We start from the raw sequence: 18,771 nt of genomic DNA on the forward strand, positions 1-18,771 counted from the left end.
GCTGCCCAAGCCTCTTTGATTTCTAGCATTTCTTTTCTCTTATTTTACTTCTCCATGTATTGTTTTCATTTTAATTTGTATTCTTTGCAAAATGTATTTATTCTGAACCAAAGCCACTGGGAAGTAACTGATAACTTCTTTTTGCCTTTCCTTGTAGGGGGGAGATGGACATGGCCAGATCTTGTTCATCTTCGAGGCTGTCCCTTTCTGGCTTTCTAATGCTGTTGTAACTGATAATTTTAACATTTTTCTGTTACTTTTAGAAATTCAGTCTGCTAACCATTCTTGCTTTTCAAGTCATCTTAGCAGACACTTAAAAGCTTACCTTCACCAAGTGTGAGGTAGGCATGTTCTTATCCATTTTTTTCCTCAAGATACTGCTATGGTTATTTGGGTTTAAAACTCTTAAATTTGGGGCAGCCCCAGTGGCACAGTGGTTTGGCGCCGCCTGCAGCCCAGGGTGTGGTCCTGGATACCCAGGATCGAGTCCCATGTCGGGCTCTCAGCATGCAGCCTGCTTCTCCCTCTGCCTGTGTCTCTGCCTCTCTCTCTCTCTTTGTCTCTATTTCTCTCATGAATAAATAAATAAAATATTAAAAAAACTCTTAAATTTGCTCATCTTCCTGGAATCCTGATTGTGGAGTTTTGAAGTGTGAATTTGTCCTTTTTTTTTTTTCCCCTCTGTTGCTGTTACCACTAGTAAGACTTCAACAAATGCCTGGTGATTGCATTTATCTGGCACTAAGTCTAGAAATGAAGCTGTACACTCCTGTTTCATTCCCTTACCATGGGAGACACCTGCGTTATACACTTTGTTAGCCCATTGATTAAATCCAGTGCTGCTAGCTTACTTACTCCCTCAGAATGAAATCAACGATGTGGTGCGGGGCCCTTGCCTGGTTTGTTTTCTCAGAGTCATGGTACCTGGAAGAGGGCTTGGCTGAAAGTAGCACTAACCAGACAGATGAATGAGTTAAAGTTACCTGGAGGTGTACGAGATGCTGGAAGAGTACAGACAGGGTCAGAGGAGGTTTTCCTGAGGAAATAAGTGCTGCACAAGGAGGTCAAGACCAAGGGAATAGGTTGCAAGAGGTACCTGAAAATCAGAATAAGTTTGGGATTTGAGGGGCGGAAAGAGCAACAGTGGAGATGGAGCTAAGAGCCAGGAGGGTGAAGCCCTGAGCACTGATGATTTGCTTTCATCATTATTTAATGGGTACCAGTGAAAACACTTCTTAAAAGGAGAGCATTAGGTAGTTGAGACAATTAAGTCAAGAACTCCTCCTCACTGGAAAAGAGGTAGACAAGAATAGAAGCCAAAACCTTTTCTTTTTTTTTATTTTCATTTTTATTTCTTTTAAGATTTTATTTATTTATTAATGAGAGATACAGAGAGAGAGGCAGAGAGAGAAGCAGGCTTCATGCAGGGAGCCTGATGGGGGGGGGACTCGATCCCCGGTCTCCAGGATCACGTCCTGGGCCGAAGGCAGGCACCAAACTGCTGAGCCACCCACGCGTCCCTCTTCTTCTTTTTTTCTTTTTTTAAAGATTTATTGGGATCCCTGGGTGGCGCAGCAGTTTGGCGCCTGCCTTTGGCCCAGGGCGCGATCCTGGAGACCCAGGATCGAATCCCACATCAGGCTCCCGGTGCATGGAGCCTGCTTCTCCCTCTGCCTATGTCTCTGCCTCTCTCTCTCTCTCTCTGTGACTATCATAAATAAATAAATAAATAAATAAATAAATAAATAAATAAATAAATAAATAAAGATTTATTTATTTATTCATGAGAGACCCAGAAAGAGAGAGAGAGGCAGAGACATAAGCAGAGGGGAGGGAGAAGCAGGCTCTTTGTAGGAGCCTGATAATGGGACTCCATCCCGGATCCCGGGATCACGACCTGAGCGGAAGGCAGCCAGCGAACCGCTGAGCCACCCAGGCGTCCCCTGAAACCTCTTCAATATGGGGATTAATACTTATCTTTAGAAAGTTGGGGATCTATTCGCAGCATGGGTACCCTGAAGTTGTAGTAGATTGGAAATGCAGATGATTTACTGGATGTCTAAGTTAAAATTCTGGATTCCCAGGGATAACTTTTTTTTTTTTTAAGATTTATTTATTCATAAGACACAAACAGAGAGGCAGAGACAGAAGCAAGCTCCATGCAAAGAGCCTGATATGGGACTCAAACCCAGGAATCTGGGATCATGCCCTGAGCCAAAGGCAGGCGCTCAACCGCTGAGCCACTCAGGCATCCCATCAGGGATGACTTTTTTTTTTTTTTTTAAAGTTTATTTTTTTTTTAAAGATTTTTTATTTATTAATTCATAGAGACACAGAGAGAGAGAGAGAGGCAGAGACACAGGCAGAGGGAGAAGCAGGCACCATGCAGAGAGCCTGACGTGGGACTTGATCCAGGGTCTCCAGGATCATGCCCTGGGCTGCAGGCGGCACTAAACCGCTGTGCCACTGGGGCTGCCCAGGGATGACTTTTTGTCTGCTATACCTTTTACAAGGTTCCCAAGCATTGAAAGGGTAGATTTCCATGGTCTCTCCTGCAGGCAGCTCATTTTGCTTTTTCTCTTGAGCACAAAGCACACAGGCCCTGAGTTACTAGTGCTCTGGGGAGAGAGTTGGGGATGGTGAAAGCATCCCTCTCTTTCCACAGGACCACAAGGTAATTCTCCTATAGCTGTGTGACCCCAATCCAGTTAGCCAACCCTGAGGGCCCAGCCTCTGGGTTTACAAAAGGAACATTTTAATTCTGATGTTTCCAGGATTATTGTATTAAAATAGACAATAGATGCAGACAAAACCACTCACTTGGCATGTTTTAGGTGTTTTATAGTTTTTTTTATTTTTTTATTTATTATTATTTTTTTTTACTTTTCCTTAAAAAATAATATTTTCTAGGATCATGTGAGACGGGACTTCTGAACCCCTGAGTCTGAATACATTCTATTTCCGCCATTTCTACCTTTGAAATAACAGCACAGGGAATTCTCTCACCTAAAGCTTTGATCCTTTATATTAAAGTCTACCTTGGGAACTGGAGTCCTAGTATCTTTGAAGTCTGACATCTCAGTGTGAATGGAGGCTCTGGGAGCCGGTTTGGAGAGAGGCAAACATTTAAATCATTAGCCCCATGCCTTATTATAATGCCTACCATTTGCTGAATTTCCAGTACCATCTTCTCTTTATATAATGTTAGAAAGCTCGTTAAGGTATGCTCCCTCTTTTTATTTTTTATTTATTTTATTTTATTTTATTTTTTAAAAATATTTTATTTATTTATTCATGAGAGAGAGAGAGAGAGGCAGAGACACAGGCAGAGGGAGAAGCAGGCTCCATGCAGGGAACCTGACGTGGGACTCGATCCCGGGTCTCCAGGATCATGCCCCGGGCCGCAGGCGGCACTCAATGCGCTAAACCGCTGCACCACTGGGGCTGCTCCTATGCTCCCTCTTTCTACTGAGCCACCTACTGTGTGTCCAGCCTATGAGGTTTAGGTTAGTTTATTCCTGTTCCACTGATGCTCAGAGAGGCCACTTTCTCAGGCTCATTCAGTTACTTAGTGTTAGAGCCAGGATTTAAGATCCTGTCTGAGTCTAAAACCAAAGTAAAACATTGTTGGGAATTGTTTTTAGACCTCTTTTTTTTTTTTTTTTAAGATTTTTAATTTATTCATTCATTTGAGACAGAGAGAGAGAGAGAGAGAGAGAGAGGCAGAGACACAGGTAGAGGGAGAAGCAGGCTCCATGCAGGATCACGCCCCGGGCTGAAGGCGGTGCTAAACTGCTGAGCCACCCGGGCTGCCCTAGACAAATTTTCTTTATTTTTATTATTTTTTTTAAAGATTCTATTTATTAATTTGAGAGAGCATCTGAGAGAGACCAGGAGCAGAGGGGAGAGGTAGAAGCACACACCCTGCTAAGCAGGGAGCCAAACCTGGGAATCGATCCCAGGACCCTGAGATCATGAGCAGAACTGAAAGCAGACACTTAACTGACTGAGCCACCCAGGTGCCCCATAGGAAATTCTTATCTAGGAAATACACATTATCCACTACCCATGTCCTAAGAACTGCTTCGGAAGCTGTAAAATGTCTATTAGGATTTAAAGCCTTTGGAAATGTTTTCCTCTGCTGTGATCCAGCCTTTGTGAAAGATCCCTTGTTTATGTCCAGTGGGGCTGCTGATCTGATTCAATCAGGTCTTGGATTCTAGGGTTCCACAATATTCCTGTCTTCTCTGTGACTTAGCTGTTCAGAATTCTTTATTCTAAAATAAATGTCTCAGAAATGACTTCAACATCACAAAGAACATGCTTCACTGTTGCAGGTGCAGCACGAGACCAGTGTGCACTGGTATACTCTGGCTTGCTTCCTCGCAGAGCAACAGTTGCCCTATTTCACGTTCATTGTGTTGTCACCAGCAGTTTAAATCTTCCCCAGGCAGGGTGAGCACTGTAGGCAGGTTTACTAGAAAATTCTAATTGCAACTCAGAGATTCTGTTTTATTTTATTTTTTTATTTTTTATTTTTTAAAAAATTTTTATTTATTTATGATAGTCACACAGAGAGAGAGAGAGAGAGAGGCAGAGACATAGGCAGAGGGAGAAGCAGGCTCCATGCACCGGGAGCCTGACGTGGGATTCGATCCCGGGTCTCCAAGATCGCGCCCCAGGCCAAAGGCAGGCGCTAAACCGCTGCGCCACCCAGGGATCCCGAGATTCTGTTTTAAATTAAAGCATTTTGAGGGATTTTAAGTTTCCTTTCAAACTTATTTAAAAAAAAAACAACAACAACTTATTTTTTAAAAAGTAAGCAGCCTTCCAAGTTGAGAGATGATTTTAAATTTCGGGTGAGTTTTCAAGATAAGGATTGATTCTTGATTGTGTGGGTGATATGATCAGCTGTGCCAGACCCCCCCATACAGCCCCGTCCCTTAGGTGGTAGGAAATTCAAGCTTGGGGTGACCAGAGAGAGAAAGAATGAGAGGCATGTTGGGCTTTCCAGCCAGTAGTCACTACTGAAGACTTAGGCTGTCACCATTTTATAGTTTAATGATAATTTCTTTTAATGTGTTATTTATCGATTACTTACTACAGGTTATGAATATTATTTTTCATCTCTACACTTGCCTCCCAACAGGGAGGGATTATCCCTTTTATACAGTTGAGGAAACAGACTCAAAAAGCTGAAGTGACCCCTCCAAAGTTACCCAACCTTTGTTTTTTATAAAGGACTTTTTTCATAGTCCCTTTATGTCACTGTAAATGTTGACAAAATGCTTTGGGCCCTAAGGGGAGATAACTAGTACTTGCCTCATTGGCTGTATTGATAAAATACTTGAATGTTCCTCTGACCTCCGTTTGTTCATTCCACCAATTTGGGTGCCTGCTGCAAGGTGGCACTGTGCTAGATGTGGATTAAAAAGCAAAGACAGATGAGGTCCCTGCCCTTGGAGGTTCCAGTCTGCAGGTAGAGACAGGCTGTAAACAAACATTTATAATGACAGATTATGGCAGTCCCCAGGAGGGTAGTGGAAAGGACAAGGAGGGAGCCTGTGACTGAGGGGGATTCCTCTTATGTGGGTGGCATGGGAGTCCCACCTGAATAATGAGGAGCATGGCATAAATCAGGCAAGTGGACTGGGACTGGTGGGATAGGCCTTTTAACCATGCCAGGAGTTGAGTTTTCCTTCTAAACTGCAATGGGGGTGGAGTGCCTGGGTGGCACAGTATGTTAAACATTCAACTCTTGGTTTTGGCTCAGGTCATGATCTTGGGGTTGAGGTCATGAGTTTGAGCCCGGCTTTGGGCTCCGTGCTCAGTGGGGAGTCTAGTCTGTTTGAGATCCCCCCCCCAAAATAAATAAATCTTAAAAAAAATAATAAAATAGAATACAGTGGGACACTATTTACGAACTGTGTGTGTGTGTGTGTGTGTGTGTGTGTGTTGGGAAGAAAGAACTGGAGAGGCAAAATGGAAGCTGGGAAACTAGTTAGGAGCAGTTCTTTCATCCAAGACACCATTTTAGACTTTGGAATTACAGTAAAACACAAAATCCCTGCCCTCATGTATTTTGTTAATTCTAGTTAGGAAAGGCAGTTAACAAGTAAGCCAGTGATACCTGTTAGTGCCAACTCTTATGCATGACATTAGAAAATGACATTTAAATTGAGGGGTGAATGGCAAGAGAGAGAGCCAAGTATGTGGTATCCTGGCAAGAGGAGTCCAGGCAGGACTTTTCCAGGAGCATACAGCAAAAGGGTCTAAGGAGGGAAATGTACATAATAGATCAGAGACGGCGACTGAGATCACTGCTGGGGGCCAGGTAGGATGAGGAGAGGAATTTATGAATCTTCAGCTTAAAAATAGTATCCACAGCCACCTGACAGGCTCTCCTTGGGAGATAATATGGACAGAAAGGGTGCCAGAGACAGCCTGGGAGCTCCTACCATTGAAGAACAGAGGGAGGGGGAAGAATCAGCAAGGAGGCTTTGAGGCAGAAGGCAAACCAAGGGTGCAGAGCTGTTGTCCTTTCAAGGAGGAAGGAAGCAGGGCACGTGGGTGGCTCAGTCAGTTGAGTGTCTGCCTTCAGCTTGGGTCATGATCTCAGAGTTCTGGGATCAAGCCCATTTCGGGCTTTCTGCTCAGCAGGGAGTCTGCTTCTCCCTCTGCCTGCCACTTGGCCTACTTGTGCTCTCTCTCTCTCTCTGTCAAATAAATAGATCAAATCTTTGAAATCTTTAAAAAAAAGAAAAAAAGGAAGAAAGGGTCACTCGTGTCTGGTACCGCTGGGATGTTGAGTAAGAGGAAGATAAGTGTCACTTGGATCTGGGATTCCTTGGTGACATTGCAAAGAAGAGATTATTAGGTGAAATGGTTCAAGCAAGACTGGAGAGGGTTAAAGAGTGAATTTGAGATTGAGGAAGTGGAGTCCATTATTTGGAGAAATTTCAATGTAGAGGAGAGCAGAGAAAAGGACCTTTACTAAGGAGTAGGGGATTAGGGGTCAGAGTATTTTGTCACTGGTTTTTACAAATCATCTACTAGATGCTTTAAAAAACTTTTGATTGAAATATAAGTAGAGAGGGGCACCTGGGTGGCTCAGTGGTTGAGCGTCTGCCTTTGGCTCAGGGTGTGAACCCGGAGTTCTGGGATTGAGTCCCACATTGGGCTTCCTGCATGGAGCCTGCTTCTCCCTCTGCTTGTCTCTACCTCTCTTTCTGTGTCGCTCAGGAATAAAATAAAATCTTAAAAAAAAGAAAAGAACTATAAGTAGAGAAGTACACCAATTTTAAGTGTATGGTTTAAATTTTTCACAAAGTAAACATCTGTGTATATAACCAGCACTCAGACTGAGAAACCAAACATCAGAAGCCCCCTGTGTCCCCTCCCATTTACTTTCCTACCCCAAGGATAACCGTTACCCTATTTCTAACACCACAAATTAGTTTGCCTGCTTTTTGAATTTTGTATAGATGGAACTGTTTAGGATGTATTCATTTGTATCTGTCTTCCTTAACTCATCATTGATCTGTATTGTTGTATGTAGCACTAGTTTGTATATTCTCATTGCTGTATGAAAGTACTGTAATTTGTTTATCCATTCTGCTGTTGATGGACATTTGGATTGGTTTCCAGCTTTGGGCTGTTAACAATAGTACTGCTATGAACCTTCTTGTGTACTCCTTTTGGTGAATGTATTTCTGTTAGGAATATACCTGGAAGTGGAATCGCCAAGCAGTGGGGTGTGTGTGTTACTAGTTTACACTGTGTGTTGTACCAGTTCACACTGTGTGTGTGTGTGTGTGTGTGTGTGTGTGTGTGTGTCGTACCTGTTAACACTTCTGCCAGGAATATTAGACTTCCAATTGCTTTAAATCCTTTCCAACACTGGCTAGTATCCAATTTTCCCATTTTAGCCATTCCAGTGGGTGATTGGTGGTAACACATTTGGTTGCACTCTGTATTTCCCTCATGACAAGGGGGATTTTTAAAGATTTATTTATTTATTCATGATAGACACAGACTGAGAGAGAAAGGCAGAGACATAGGCAAGGGAGAAGCAGGCTCCTCTCAGGGAGTCTGATGTGGGACTCGATCCCGCATCCCGGGATCAGACCTGAACCAAAGGCAGGCGCCCAACTGCTGAGCCACTCAGGCGTCCCAAGGGTGAGTTTTTAAATCTGAGAGATCCTGGAGCATGCCTGTGTGCTGATGGGAAAGCTTCCATAGAGATGGAAAGCAAAAAACTCTTGTATACTCTGCAGCCCATTCCCCTCATACTGATTTTATTATTATTAGATTGATTGCAGAATCAGGAATACTTGTAGCCTGCAAAGCACTGGCTTCCTGGTGTAAGCGACTTAAGTTCACATCCTGGCTTTCCTACCCTCTAGCTATGACCTTTAACAAGTTATTTAACCTTTAACAAGTTATTTAACTTCTCAGAACCTTGGTTTTGTCACCTGAAAATGGGATGAACGAATCTAATCTGCCTTGCCAGAATTGTGAGGGCCACATGATAAAGCACTAGATAGTCCCCATAGCTCAGTGACCGGCAGATAAGGAGCATTCTTCCAGTGGAGAATGACTGCTTTCTTCTTTACTTCTCAAAACATGTAATTACTTATCATTTATTTCAAAGAGGCATAGCTAAGCCATATCGATAGGCTATGATAGGCTTTCATAGTGTTTCCTTTCAAAGTCATTGCAATTATACTTTAATTGCTTTTTAAGGATAATATACAAGGTAAAGCAAAGCCCATTCTGTATTAATGATCCACAATGTGGAATACTTTTCCTAGTGCACTTACAGCCCAGCTGCTTTGAACAATTCTGGGAATATGGTAGTGACAGCAGGCAGGCTTGCCACGTAGCTGCTTTCTGATTTGCCATGTCAGAAAGGGTCTTCTTTGAGGGTTGTGGGCATCATAATTAGGTTTTTTAAAAAGAATTTTTGTGAAGTCTTACACAGTAGTTTCACCATAAGTACATTAATTCCAAGATCTTGCGTCTGTGTAAAGCCCTTTGTTGCAGAAGTACCTTGGCACACAGAGCAGTTAATTAAAATCAGAACAGATTGGATGAGAACCTTGGGGACTTGACTTTACTGCCTTCGATTTTGGTGGTTAGCAAGGTGGTTTGATATTGCATTGCACACTAGCACTTACTTTACTAGGGCACTGACATTCTGACCCTTCTACTCCATGGGTCCATTCTGATCCTTCTCTCCTCCTTGAGAAAGCCCATGACAACCACTGATCTGCTTAAAATTATTTGCCTTGGGCAGGTGAACAAGTGGAGAAGTGACTGTTTTAGAATTACTTAGAATTCTAGGACTTAATGGGGAGAAATCACATTATCTCCCTTCTTGCCTCTAACTATGACTGTACTCAGCCTACCTGGGATAGGTCATTTATCTTACCCTGTTATTAAAACTGTAATTTTCCTGTTCAGCAGAGCTTAATCTCCCAAGAAATCCCATATACTTGTCAAGCTGACAAACTCCCACGTGCCGACTAGCTGCCCTGGCCCTTACTGCAGGGCTCCTCCATGGGGAAGAGCAAGTTTTCTTGTTTCCCCTCAGCACTACATCTCGCCTCATTCTTAGGCAGAGTGAAAGAGGAGAGGCTGGCAGGTTTCAAACAAGCTCTGTAGGTGACAGCAGTCAGAGACTATTTGAGGATGAAATCACCAAGTGTGCATCTTTTCTGAAGAGGGTGAGGGGAATTGGGGGAGGGATTTTCAAGCCCTCATAGGAGATTTCATCATTTTCCTTCAAGATCAGGAGGCTTGCAGATCAGGGATGGAAGTTTCTCACAGTGTCACCATAGGTAAAACTCATCATACACCCCCTAGTTGGTTCTACTTCCAGCCCTTTTAGTAACATAATCGGATGCCAAGTGTGTGTATCAGTTTGGGGCCGAAGGATGAGAGTACTGCCAAGAGAAAAGTGTTTGGTTTGTATGACAGTGTTAAAATTACCCACTCTTTCCTTTCATTCCCTGAAATAGCCCTGACCATAGTTGTTTTTAGGCTTAACGTTTTCCAGTTTGGCAAGAGAGTCCTTTTAACTGACCCCTTTAGGAAGTGCTCTTTAACTATGGGTCAAAGAGAGTGAAAGTCTAGTTTCCTGACATTGGTACCTGTCCTGTTGGGCTGAGCAAGTCTGTGGGAATTTTAGCAATGGAGACTTTCTACCCATCCCTTTCCGTGCTAGTCCCTTCCCCGAGTATACATCTGCTCAGGCTGAGACTCCATCCTTCACCTGTGTGTGTGGGGGGATGCCTAGAGAATAACCCAGACGTAAATTTTAAGTCTTCCCCCCAGAGCCTTTTCCTTCAGAGTCTAGCCAAAGACTTGCATAGGCTGACAGCTCATCACAGAAGGCAGGTTAGATTAGAAGTAAAGTTGAGAGAAAATAGTGCTGAGGGAGATAGGTTATCTTGGTTCTCCATTGAGGAAGAGCCTTCTTAGCCCTCCTGTCAGGATGGCGGACCTGAGCTGGTCGGCAACACCTCACTGGGTCCAGAGGTCCCTGGGGGCCAGGACCAGGTTGGTAGCACTTCTGATCCCAGTGCCTGGCCTGCCACTGGTGTTCCCTGCACGCTTGGGGAAGCACAGGAATTTAAACCACATACAGCTGGCCTACCTTCTGGTTCTTTCCCAGTTGCACCTTCCAATGCAGGCTTACCCATCCTGTGGCAAAGTCCTCCGCTCTCAGGAAAAATTGCCATGTACAGGTTCCTTGTGTGGAGGAAAAGTTTGTTTTCTTCTTGTGGTTAACTACATCCCCTTCTCCTGGCCTTTTTACTTCATTCATTTACCTTTGCGGATGCTGTAAGCTTATTACCTTTGGTAACCTCTGTCTCCCTTCCATTCCAGTGTCTAGTGAAAGAGGTGATCTTTCTCCTGCCCCCAAAGCTGGTCAGTGGGTCACCTTTCTTTCTGCTCCTGGCCCTTACCCCCACCACTTGTTGCCAGCTTCCCTTCTTCTGAAGCCTTTTCATCTTTGGGAGGTTCCTGCAGTCTGTGAATTCGTCTGCCTCTCTCTTCCTTAGTGACCTGGATCTTCTACAGCCCTGGCTTTGTGTCTTCCCTTCATGGTCAAAGTTTCAGAGAATAGTTTATCCTGAGGGTCTGGCACATCCTCACTCTCAATGGCTTTCTGACCTCTGGCTGTCAGCTTCTCACTTCCTTACCTCTCAGGTGAAGAGCACACTCACATTTTCCTAAAACTAGGTCCATTGGGCATTTTGTATCCCTGTATTCTCTCCAGGTCATTCGATAGCATTGACCATTTCTTCTTGAAACGTAAAATCCTCTTCCAGACTGCTCACCCCCAAACAGTCTTCCTTCCACTGTCATCTGTTTTTCCTCCTCTAGCCCTTCAGGTCGGGTGCCCCTGGGGTTTCTCCTACGCCATCCTCTGTGACCCCCCCCCCCCCCCACTATCCTGTCAGTCTGCCATTTTCTGGGTTTTGGTGCTCCTGGTGGTCCAAGGAGGCCCAGACTTTTTCCTCAACCAGGTCTGTCCTTTTGTATTCTGTGTATCCACCAGCAAGTCCCCTGGGTACAAAACTCAACCCATCATCTTAATTGCCCCCTTATTTCACACATAGACGCATACCTCATCCTCAGGGCTTTGTCCCTGATTCCAGTTAATGATTCCCCTCTGTGTCTTCTTGCATAATTCAGAGACCCTGGGGTTCGTCCACAACTGTTTCCTCTCTCCCTTCTTCCACTGCTTCAGTTCACCCACGCATCCCACGAGTTCTGTCAGAGATCCATCTGTCCCTTTCTCCTCGTGTCTTGCCTCTCCTCCAGCAGCTGACGGCTTGCCGCCTGCCCCTCACAGATCTGTTCCCACACTACTTACTGCCAGAGTGCCCGCTATAAAATGCAAATAAGGTCACAGAACCTCTGATTACTTGGACCCCTCACTGCTTCCCATTGCCTGTAGGATGAAGTCCAGGTTCCTTACCCTGGTTCTCCATGGCTGCTTTTTTACCTGCCGTACCCTAGCCACCCCACCCTTACTCTGGACCCAGCCAAACATTTGGTACTTTATTTAGGGCCATGTTGCATGTGGTTTGCCTTTTCTTCAAAATTTCTTTTACTTTGGGCTTTCTGACGAATGCCCAGTCACACCAGCAGCAGGATAGGTGTGGCACCTCATTGGGGAAGTCTTCTCTGGTTACCCCTCCCCACCCCCGAAGAGCTCATTGTCTCTATCTCCATAGCTCCCTGCCCGCCCACCCGGGGACTGCACAAACCTGTGAAGGCACTGATCACCCTGAAATTTCTGGTTTGGGTTTTATATTTCTTGCCCCTCTACTAGACCACAAACTCCTCAAGGGCCGGTTCTCTGCCTTACCTATTGCTGGCAACAGCTAGGCATTGGCTTCAGTAAAGGTTGTGTACATGGGTGAATTGAGATTCTGACAGAGGTCAGCAGATCACCCACGGCCTCATCCCCGGGCCCCTCTGCCTCTTGCTTTGCCCCCACCTCCTTCAGTTACTTGACCCATTCTGTTGATTTTGTCAGAAATCTCCCTTGTCTCTTTTTGGGACAGTTCCAGAAAGCCAGATGGTGATTGTGGGGAAACCTCTAGGTTTACTTTTTATCTGAGCCTTGCCAGAGAAACTGTCGTTGAAGTATTATTACAAGTATTGTTACAATGCTCGTAGCAACGACTGGTGTTTGTTAGTGCCTCATGGCCTGGAGCAGGTCTCGGTGAGAAACAGGAAGAACAGAAGGGTCTAACTCCTTAAAGGTGGGTGCAGTAAAGCAGGGATTGAGCCCGGTCCTCTGATGCCAGATCCTGTATTTCCTGGTTTTATTATACACTGTCTCAGATGCTTTTGTCAACAGGTTATTTAGAGAATTGCAAAATCCCTCTTTCCAAGGGGTGCCACTCTTGCTGCTACCACTATTATCTTGCCAGCAAAGAACTTCTATTGAACTGCTCTTTACTTTGTTATTCCATGTGATCTCTTCATTGCAATTAAGGCTGTCTCCTGGGACCTCAGAGGCTTTGGACAAGTCATAGTGAGTCAGAGAGACATGTTGTTGATGTGTAGGAAATGGAAGAATGTGGTGAGTTAAAATTTAAATATTGCGTGACTCATGCAGTAGTCTTTGTTGAGCCACCTGTCGCCTGGGCACTGACTGTCAAAGTCCCTGTCGTCGCCGGGGCCACAGGCAAGCAGAGGCCACAGGTGTGAATTGGACCTACTTGCAAAAGTGAGTGAATTCTGGATCAGGAGTATCGGGAAGTGGAAGCTAAAAAGGCCATAGAGTTGTCTGGAGACCTAGGGGTACAGCTGTGTGGGCCAAGACGTTAGTTCCCCCTGCTGGGCCTCTGTCTTTTCCTCTGTGAGATGACTAAGGTTGAACGAGCCGGCTTCTTGTTCTCAGTGCTTTCCAGCTTAGCACATCTTTGAACTATGATTTAACAAAGGCACTTTCCATGAGTCAGGAGGCAGAGCAGAAGGTACTGTTCTTTTGTGTGAACTGCTGATTGAGTAGTAACACTAAATGTTTCATTTATTATCTCTATAAGCAGAGAGTTCGGGCTCAGAATGTCCAGATTGACTGGTCTACTGAGAAAAGCACATTCATATCACAGCAGTGCTTGGCATTTCAGTGGACCCTTTTGCAACTTGAGATTATTCAGACATTTGAGGGATTGGATTTCCTTCTGTGATCTTAAAAAATCATCTACCCCTTTGTCCCTGGTACCTGTATTTGGTATGTAAAATGGGAATAATATCCCAAACTTCTTAATAAATCCACAGACAGCATCTAGCACCTAGTCAGCAAGGCAACAAGCCTTAGTTGAGCATCTTCTGTGTGCAGGACACTGCAAGGGTGCTGTATACATAGGAGGAAGTCATCCCTGCCCTCAAGGAATTTATGGTGTAGTGGTAGCAAACAAAGGGTAAGGATGTCTGTGCAAACGAACTGTTAGAGGTGCTGAGAGAGAGGGGTTTAGATAGAATTGGAAGTACAAGCATTAGAGTAATTCCGTGCTGCTGACCAGCAGAGGGGAAATCAAGAAGGGCAGTACCGTCAAGGAAAAGAATGTTAGGGTTAGGGTCAGAGGACCTGGGTTTTTGGAATCTCAGTTATCTATTAGCTGTGTGACCCTGACTTCTCTGAGCCTGGGTTGCCTCATCTGTGTAAAGGAAAGAATCATGCCTCCTCTCCATGGTCAGTGTGAATATGGGATCATATGTGTATATTTGCATGCACATACATGTATGATAAAGTTCCATCTCTCTGAGCTCTAGGAGCAAGTTCATATGCCTAAATAAAGTGGGCTTCAGGCCACTTATAATTGCTAAGGCAGTTTTTTAAAATCTGCAGTTAGATCTCAGACTAAACCAAAATAGGGATCAGCAATCTTTCAAAGGTAGTATGCCAATTTGGTAGCCATGTTGTCCTGGCAGGTCAGGTGTCTGTATTCTCCTCCTGTATTCAGTGGCAACTCTGGTGAAGCAGGAGGTGGCAAGATACCTGTGGCTCCTGAAAACATGTCCTCACCTTGGCTCTGGCAGCAGATGTGGAATGAGTGTCCCTGCTCACTTGTACCTTTGGGATGGGGGATTGGGGTAGATGTATGTCTTAACTCTGACCTTTTCCCCTTCCTCCATTGCACCAGATTTTATCATGTGGGCAACCTGCTGCAACTGGTTCTGCTTGGATGGACAGCCTGAGGAGGCCCCACCGCCCCAGGGAGCCAGGACGCAGGCCTATTCCAACCCTGGGTATAGCTCCTTCCCTTCCCCAACAGGCTCGGAACCAAGCTGCAAGGCTTGTGGGGCCCACTTCGCAAACATGGCCAGGAAGGTGAGTGTTGACTTCTTGGCCTTCTTGGCCTTCTTGGCCTGCTCGGCCGCTATAGCCTGGGGCCCTTGGGCCAGCCCGCTGACCCCTCCATATTATCTGCCAGCTTGCCATTACCTATGCAGGCAGGGCTGGTAACCCACACCTGATCCTTTCACTAAAGCGGGAAAGGAAAGTTAGCCTTAAGCAAAGCATCTCAGTGTCGTCCACTTGGAGCTGACTGGCCTGAATTCAGACATCAGCTTTGCTGCTTTATAGCCGTATGATCTAACCTTTCTGGAGATTCTTTCCCCTATCTTTAAAATGGGGGTATAGCAGTTGTGTGCATCTCCCAGGGTCATGAGAATAAAATGAGATAGGCTACCAGGTTGATGGTAGCATGATGGTCAGCACACAGCAAGCACTGGTGTCAGTCCCTTCATTAGGGGTCATCACGAACACCTGACTTTGTATCACACGCAGTGTCAAGGACATCTCAGGTACATCAGGACCCTGACAGGACAAAGACTGGGGCTCCTTTACTGTAGCAATTTCATGTGAAATACTTGGTGGCCACATTTTCCAGATTAGCAAGCAGTGGCGGATGTCCCTGGCTAGGTGATGGCACATGGCTGTGGGCCATCCTTGTGCCAGTGCCCAGAGGCAGCACTTTCTCCAAGGTCAAGCATGACGCGGGCTAAGGGTGAGTCCTGGGAGTTCCCGCATTCTACATTCTTCTGCAGAACCGAGAGGTTTGTAGTCCTGGATGTGAGGTTAAAATGGTGATGATAGGAAAACTGAGAGGAAAAAGCTACTCTACTTTTTAAGCCATTTGCTATATGCCAGGGACTGTTGTGAGCAATTTAGATTTTTTGGTTTAATTTAAGCCTCATGATAACTCTATGGTAGTGATTTTAGAGTCCCTAAACTCCCATTTTATATAGGAGAAACTGAAGTTTAGAGTGTAACTGTTAAGAAGGAAACTGTACTTGTCAAGTTCCTGATAAATGGCATAAGACAGATGGAAATACTCCTTCCTTTCTGGCTTAGTAGGTAGTGCCCCCAAGATCACATGGTTATTATTATTATTTTTTGATCACATGGTTATTAATTGGCAGAGCCAGGATTCAAGTCCAGCTCTTTGAACTCTCTCTCTTTTCTTTTTTTTTTTTTTTTAAGAATCCACGGTTAAGTGGACCCTACATGTTTTTTTTTTTTTTTTAATGATTTTATTTATTTATTCATGATAGACACACAGAGAGAGAGAGAGGCAGAGACACAGGCAGAGGGAGGAGCAGGCTCCATGCAGGGAGCCTGATGTGGGACTCAATCCTGGGACTCCAGGATCACGCCCTGGGCAGAAGGCAGGCGCTTAAACCGCTGAGCCACCCAGGCTGCCCCAACTCTCTGAACTCTCAAGCTGTCTCCCAGAATACACGAGGCAGGTCAGAATTCCTACAGTCTGCACTGCTGACCAACCACCCACCCTTTCATACCCACAAAATGAAGGAGGATCAACCCTTTTTGCCTTGCAGGTTGCATGCTGCCTGCACTTTGCTGTAGTGCAGTGAAGGTACGCATGTAGCAGAGTTTTGTTGATTTACTTGGCTGCCTCGGTGACCATGAGAACACAACCAGAGAGGCCACTGCAGGTGGCAAGGAGCTATGGTTTGGCGGGCTGCAGGATTGCTCCTTTTGTACTTAGACTGGAAGGTTGAGTCCATAGTGAGGCTGAAGTAGGGACTAGAAAGATGCTCAGTGCCACCTGCCTCAGTCTTCTCATGGATGGAGACGGTGGTGGGGTGGCTTTGGGATCTGAGGTGAGATGGAATGAGGCCCATAGGCTACTTGTCACATGCTAGGCACTGAGTTTGGCTTATCATTTTTTTTTTTAAGATTTATTTATTTATTCATGAGAGACACACAGAGAGAGGCAGAGACACAGGCAGAGGGAGAAGCAGGCTCCATGCAGGGAGCCTGATGTGGAACTGGATCCTGGGTCTCCAGGATCACACTCCAGGACGAAGGCAGGTGCCAAACTGCTGAGCCACCCAGTGATCCCTGAACCTTTATTTTAAACATCAGTTACACTCCGTGGAGTGGGAATAGAGAAGGAGCAAAGTGGACAGTGATGGTGATCAGGCTCAGGACCGGCATGCCAAACATGTTGAAAAGCATGTTAAGAGAACCAAGGATCTAGCGAGTTCTTGGCATACCTTAGCTAGAAGAGAGAATGAATGAGCAAGGAAACTGCCCCCACAGAAGAGAATGATGAGTAGGTGAACATGGGAAGATGCTCTGTTTTCCTGTAGAGTGCCTATTGCCACCTGATGTACATGTTTGTGGATGGCCTGTCTTTTCATATGGTACATAGAACAGGGATTTTGTTGGTTTTGTTCACAACTTTCTCCCCAGTGTCTAGTAGAACAATGACTGACACATAGTAGGCAATACAGTTTTATAAATGAATGAGGGGAGCTCCTGGGTGGCTCAGTTGGTTAGGTGTCTAACTTTTGGTTTTGGCTCCAGTTGTGATCTTAGGGTCATGGGATCAAGCCATACGTTGGGCTCTGCACTGAGTGTGGAGCATGCTTGAGATTCTCTCTCCCTCTTCTGTGCTTCCCCCCACTTTAAATCAACCGATCAATCAATGAAGGAAGGAAGGAATGAGCAGTTGAGAATAATTTGCAAGAAGAAGTAAGCTGGAGAGTTTCTGTTTTTATTACTTTGTGGTTGATAATTCCATGCTGAAGGTTTTCATTGAGGGCCCAGTTCTGAGGCACCGGCAGTGTGCCAGCAGCTAGAGGTTACAGCTTTGCGGAGATGAAGCTGAATCGGTCTTTCCCTTGGGGAGTTCCCCAGCTGGCTAAGGAGGCCCACATTTACTAAGAACTAAGAGCAGCTGTGTAAGTTAAGTGCTAGGGAATCAGACATTGCTGGTAATTTGAGACACTAGATGATAATTCTAGCTGGATGAAGGAAGGTTTATTGATCTGCAAAGCCATGGCTGAAGTGAAGGCACCAGTTATGGGGCAAGTGTGAGGTGTATTTGGGAACTGTGAGTGGCCTATTTGGCCAAGTACATGATACATGGGGAATTAGGATGGAACAAGGTGGGATCAGGTGGTAGAGGCCAGGACTGCTGTAGTAAGGAGCTTATAGTCACTAGACAACAAGGAAGCACGAGAAAGATTTTGAACAAAGTATGAAAGAGATAAAAGAGATGTAGAGAAAGCTTCTATAGCAAAAAGAGCTTCTGGGGTTGTGGGAGGAAGAGAAGTTCCAATTTGAATGGTAAAAGATGGCTTTTGCCACGATATTTTCTTGCCACAAAAATATGTATTGATTTTGTGTAATTCACAATGAATTTTGTGAATATTAAGGATGATTTCCCCTATGAGAATTTTTCATTTGTAATTTTGTGCTTAACTAGATCAGCATTTTTATCTTTAGGGTTTGGCAAATAACAACTATAAGCTTTTAACATGTGTTTTCTATAATTGATTGGAAATGATTACGTGGATCCTACTGTTCTTTTCTTCATTGTTTACATTGTGCTCATTGAGTACAAAGCACAGATAACATTAAGGACTCTGTAGAGAGAACAGAAGTAGGATGTACCTGCTACTTTCCTAGAGTTTTTAGTCTTGGAGAGGAATGGCAGGCTGTGATTTTGCTGCAAGCTGAATACCCCATCTGTATTGGTAATATCCTCATGCAGTTCAGCAGCAGCCTGACAATTTTGGAGGAGAGTTGGTGCCCAGCTTCTTTAGTTGGACCAATTGGAGGAGGCAAAAGAGGAGGAGGAGGAGGTGGAGGTTGTGCTTAGAAACATGGATGGATGGGGGGACGCCTGGGTGGCTCAGTGGTTGAGCATCAGCCTTCAGCTCGGGGCATGACCCCGGGTCGGGAGATCGAGTCCCGCATCGGAC

The 18,771-nt window shown here is 45.0% G+C and overlaps 1 protein-coding gene across 12 annotated transcripts in view; it reads left to right on the top strand.

The window, feature by feature from the left end:
- The window catches only part of RFFL (ring finger and FYVE like domain containing E3 ubiquitin protein ligase), a 78,868-nt gene that overhangs the window by 37,823 nt on the left and 22,274 nt on the right, over window positions 1-18,771 (top strand). For 10 of the 12 annotated variants that reach the window (XR_005364662.1, XM_038548121.1, XM_038548127.1 and 7 more), the window contains exon 2: window positions 14,676-14,863. Coding sequence is in view for 10 of the 12 variants with exons in the window: in XM_038548125.1 (XP_038404053.1) it covers window positions 14,676-14,863 (188 nt within the window). In the remaining 2 variants the exon portion in view is untranslated. Of the gene's footprint in view, window positions 1-13,232; window positions 13,256-14,675; window positions 14,864-15,425; window positions 15,543-18,771 lie in introns of those variants that run through there. The other 2 variants (XM_038548118.1, XM_038548123.1) reach the window with 2 other exon arrangements.

This window comes from Canis lupus, chromosome 9 (assembly GCF_011100685.1).
Source record: "Canis lupus familiaris isolate Mischka breed German Shepherd chromosome 9, alternate assembly UU_Cfam_GSD_1.0, whole genome shotgun sequence".
In the NCBI taxonomy this organism is placed as follows: Eukaryota; Metazoa; Chordata; class Mammalia; order Carnivora; family Canidae; genus Canis; species Canis lupus.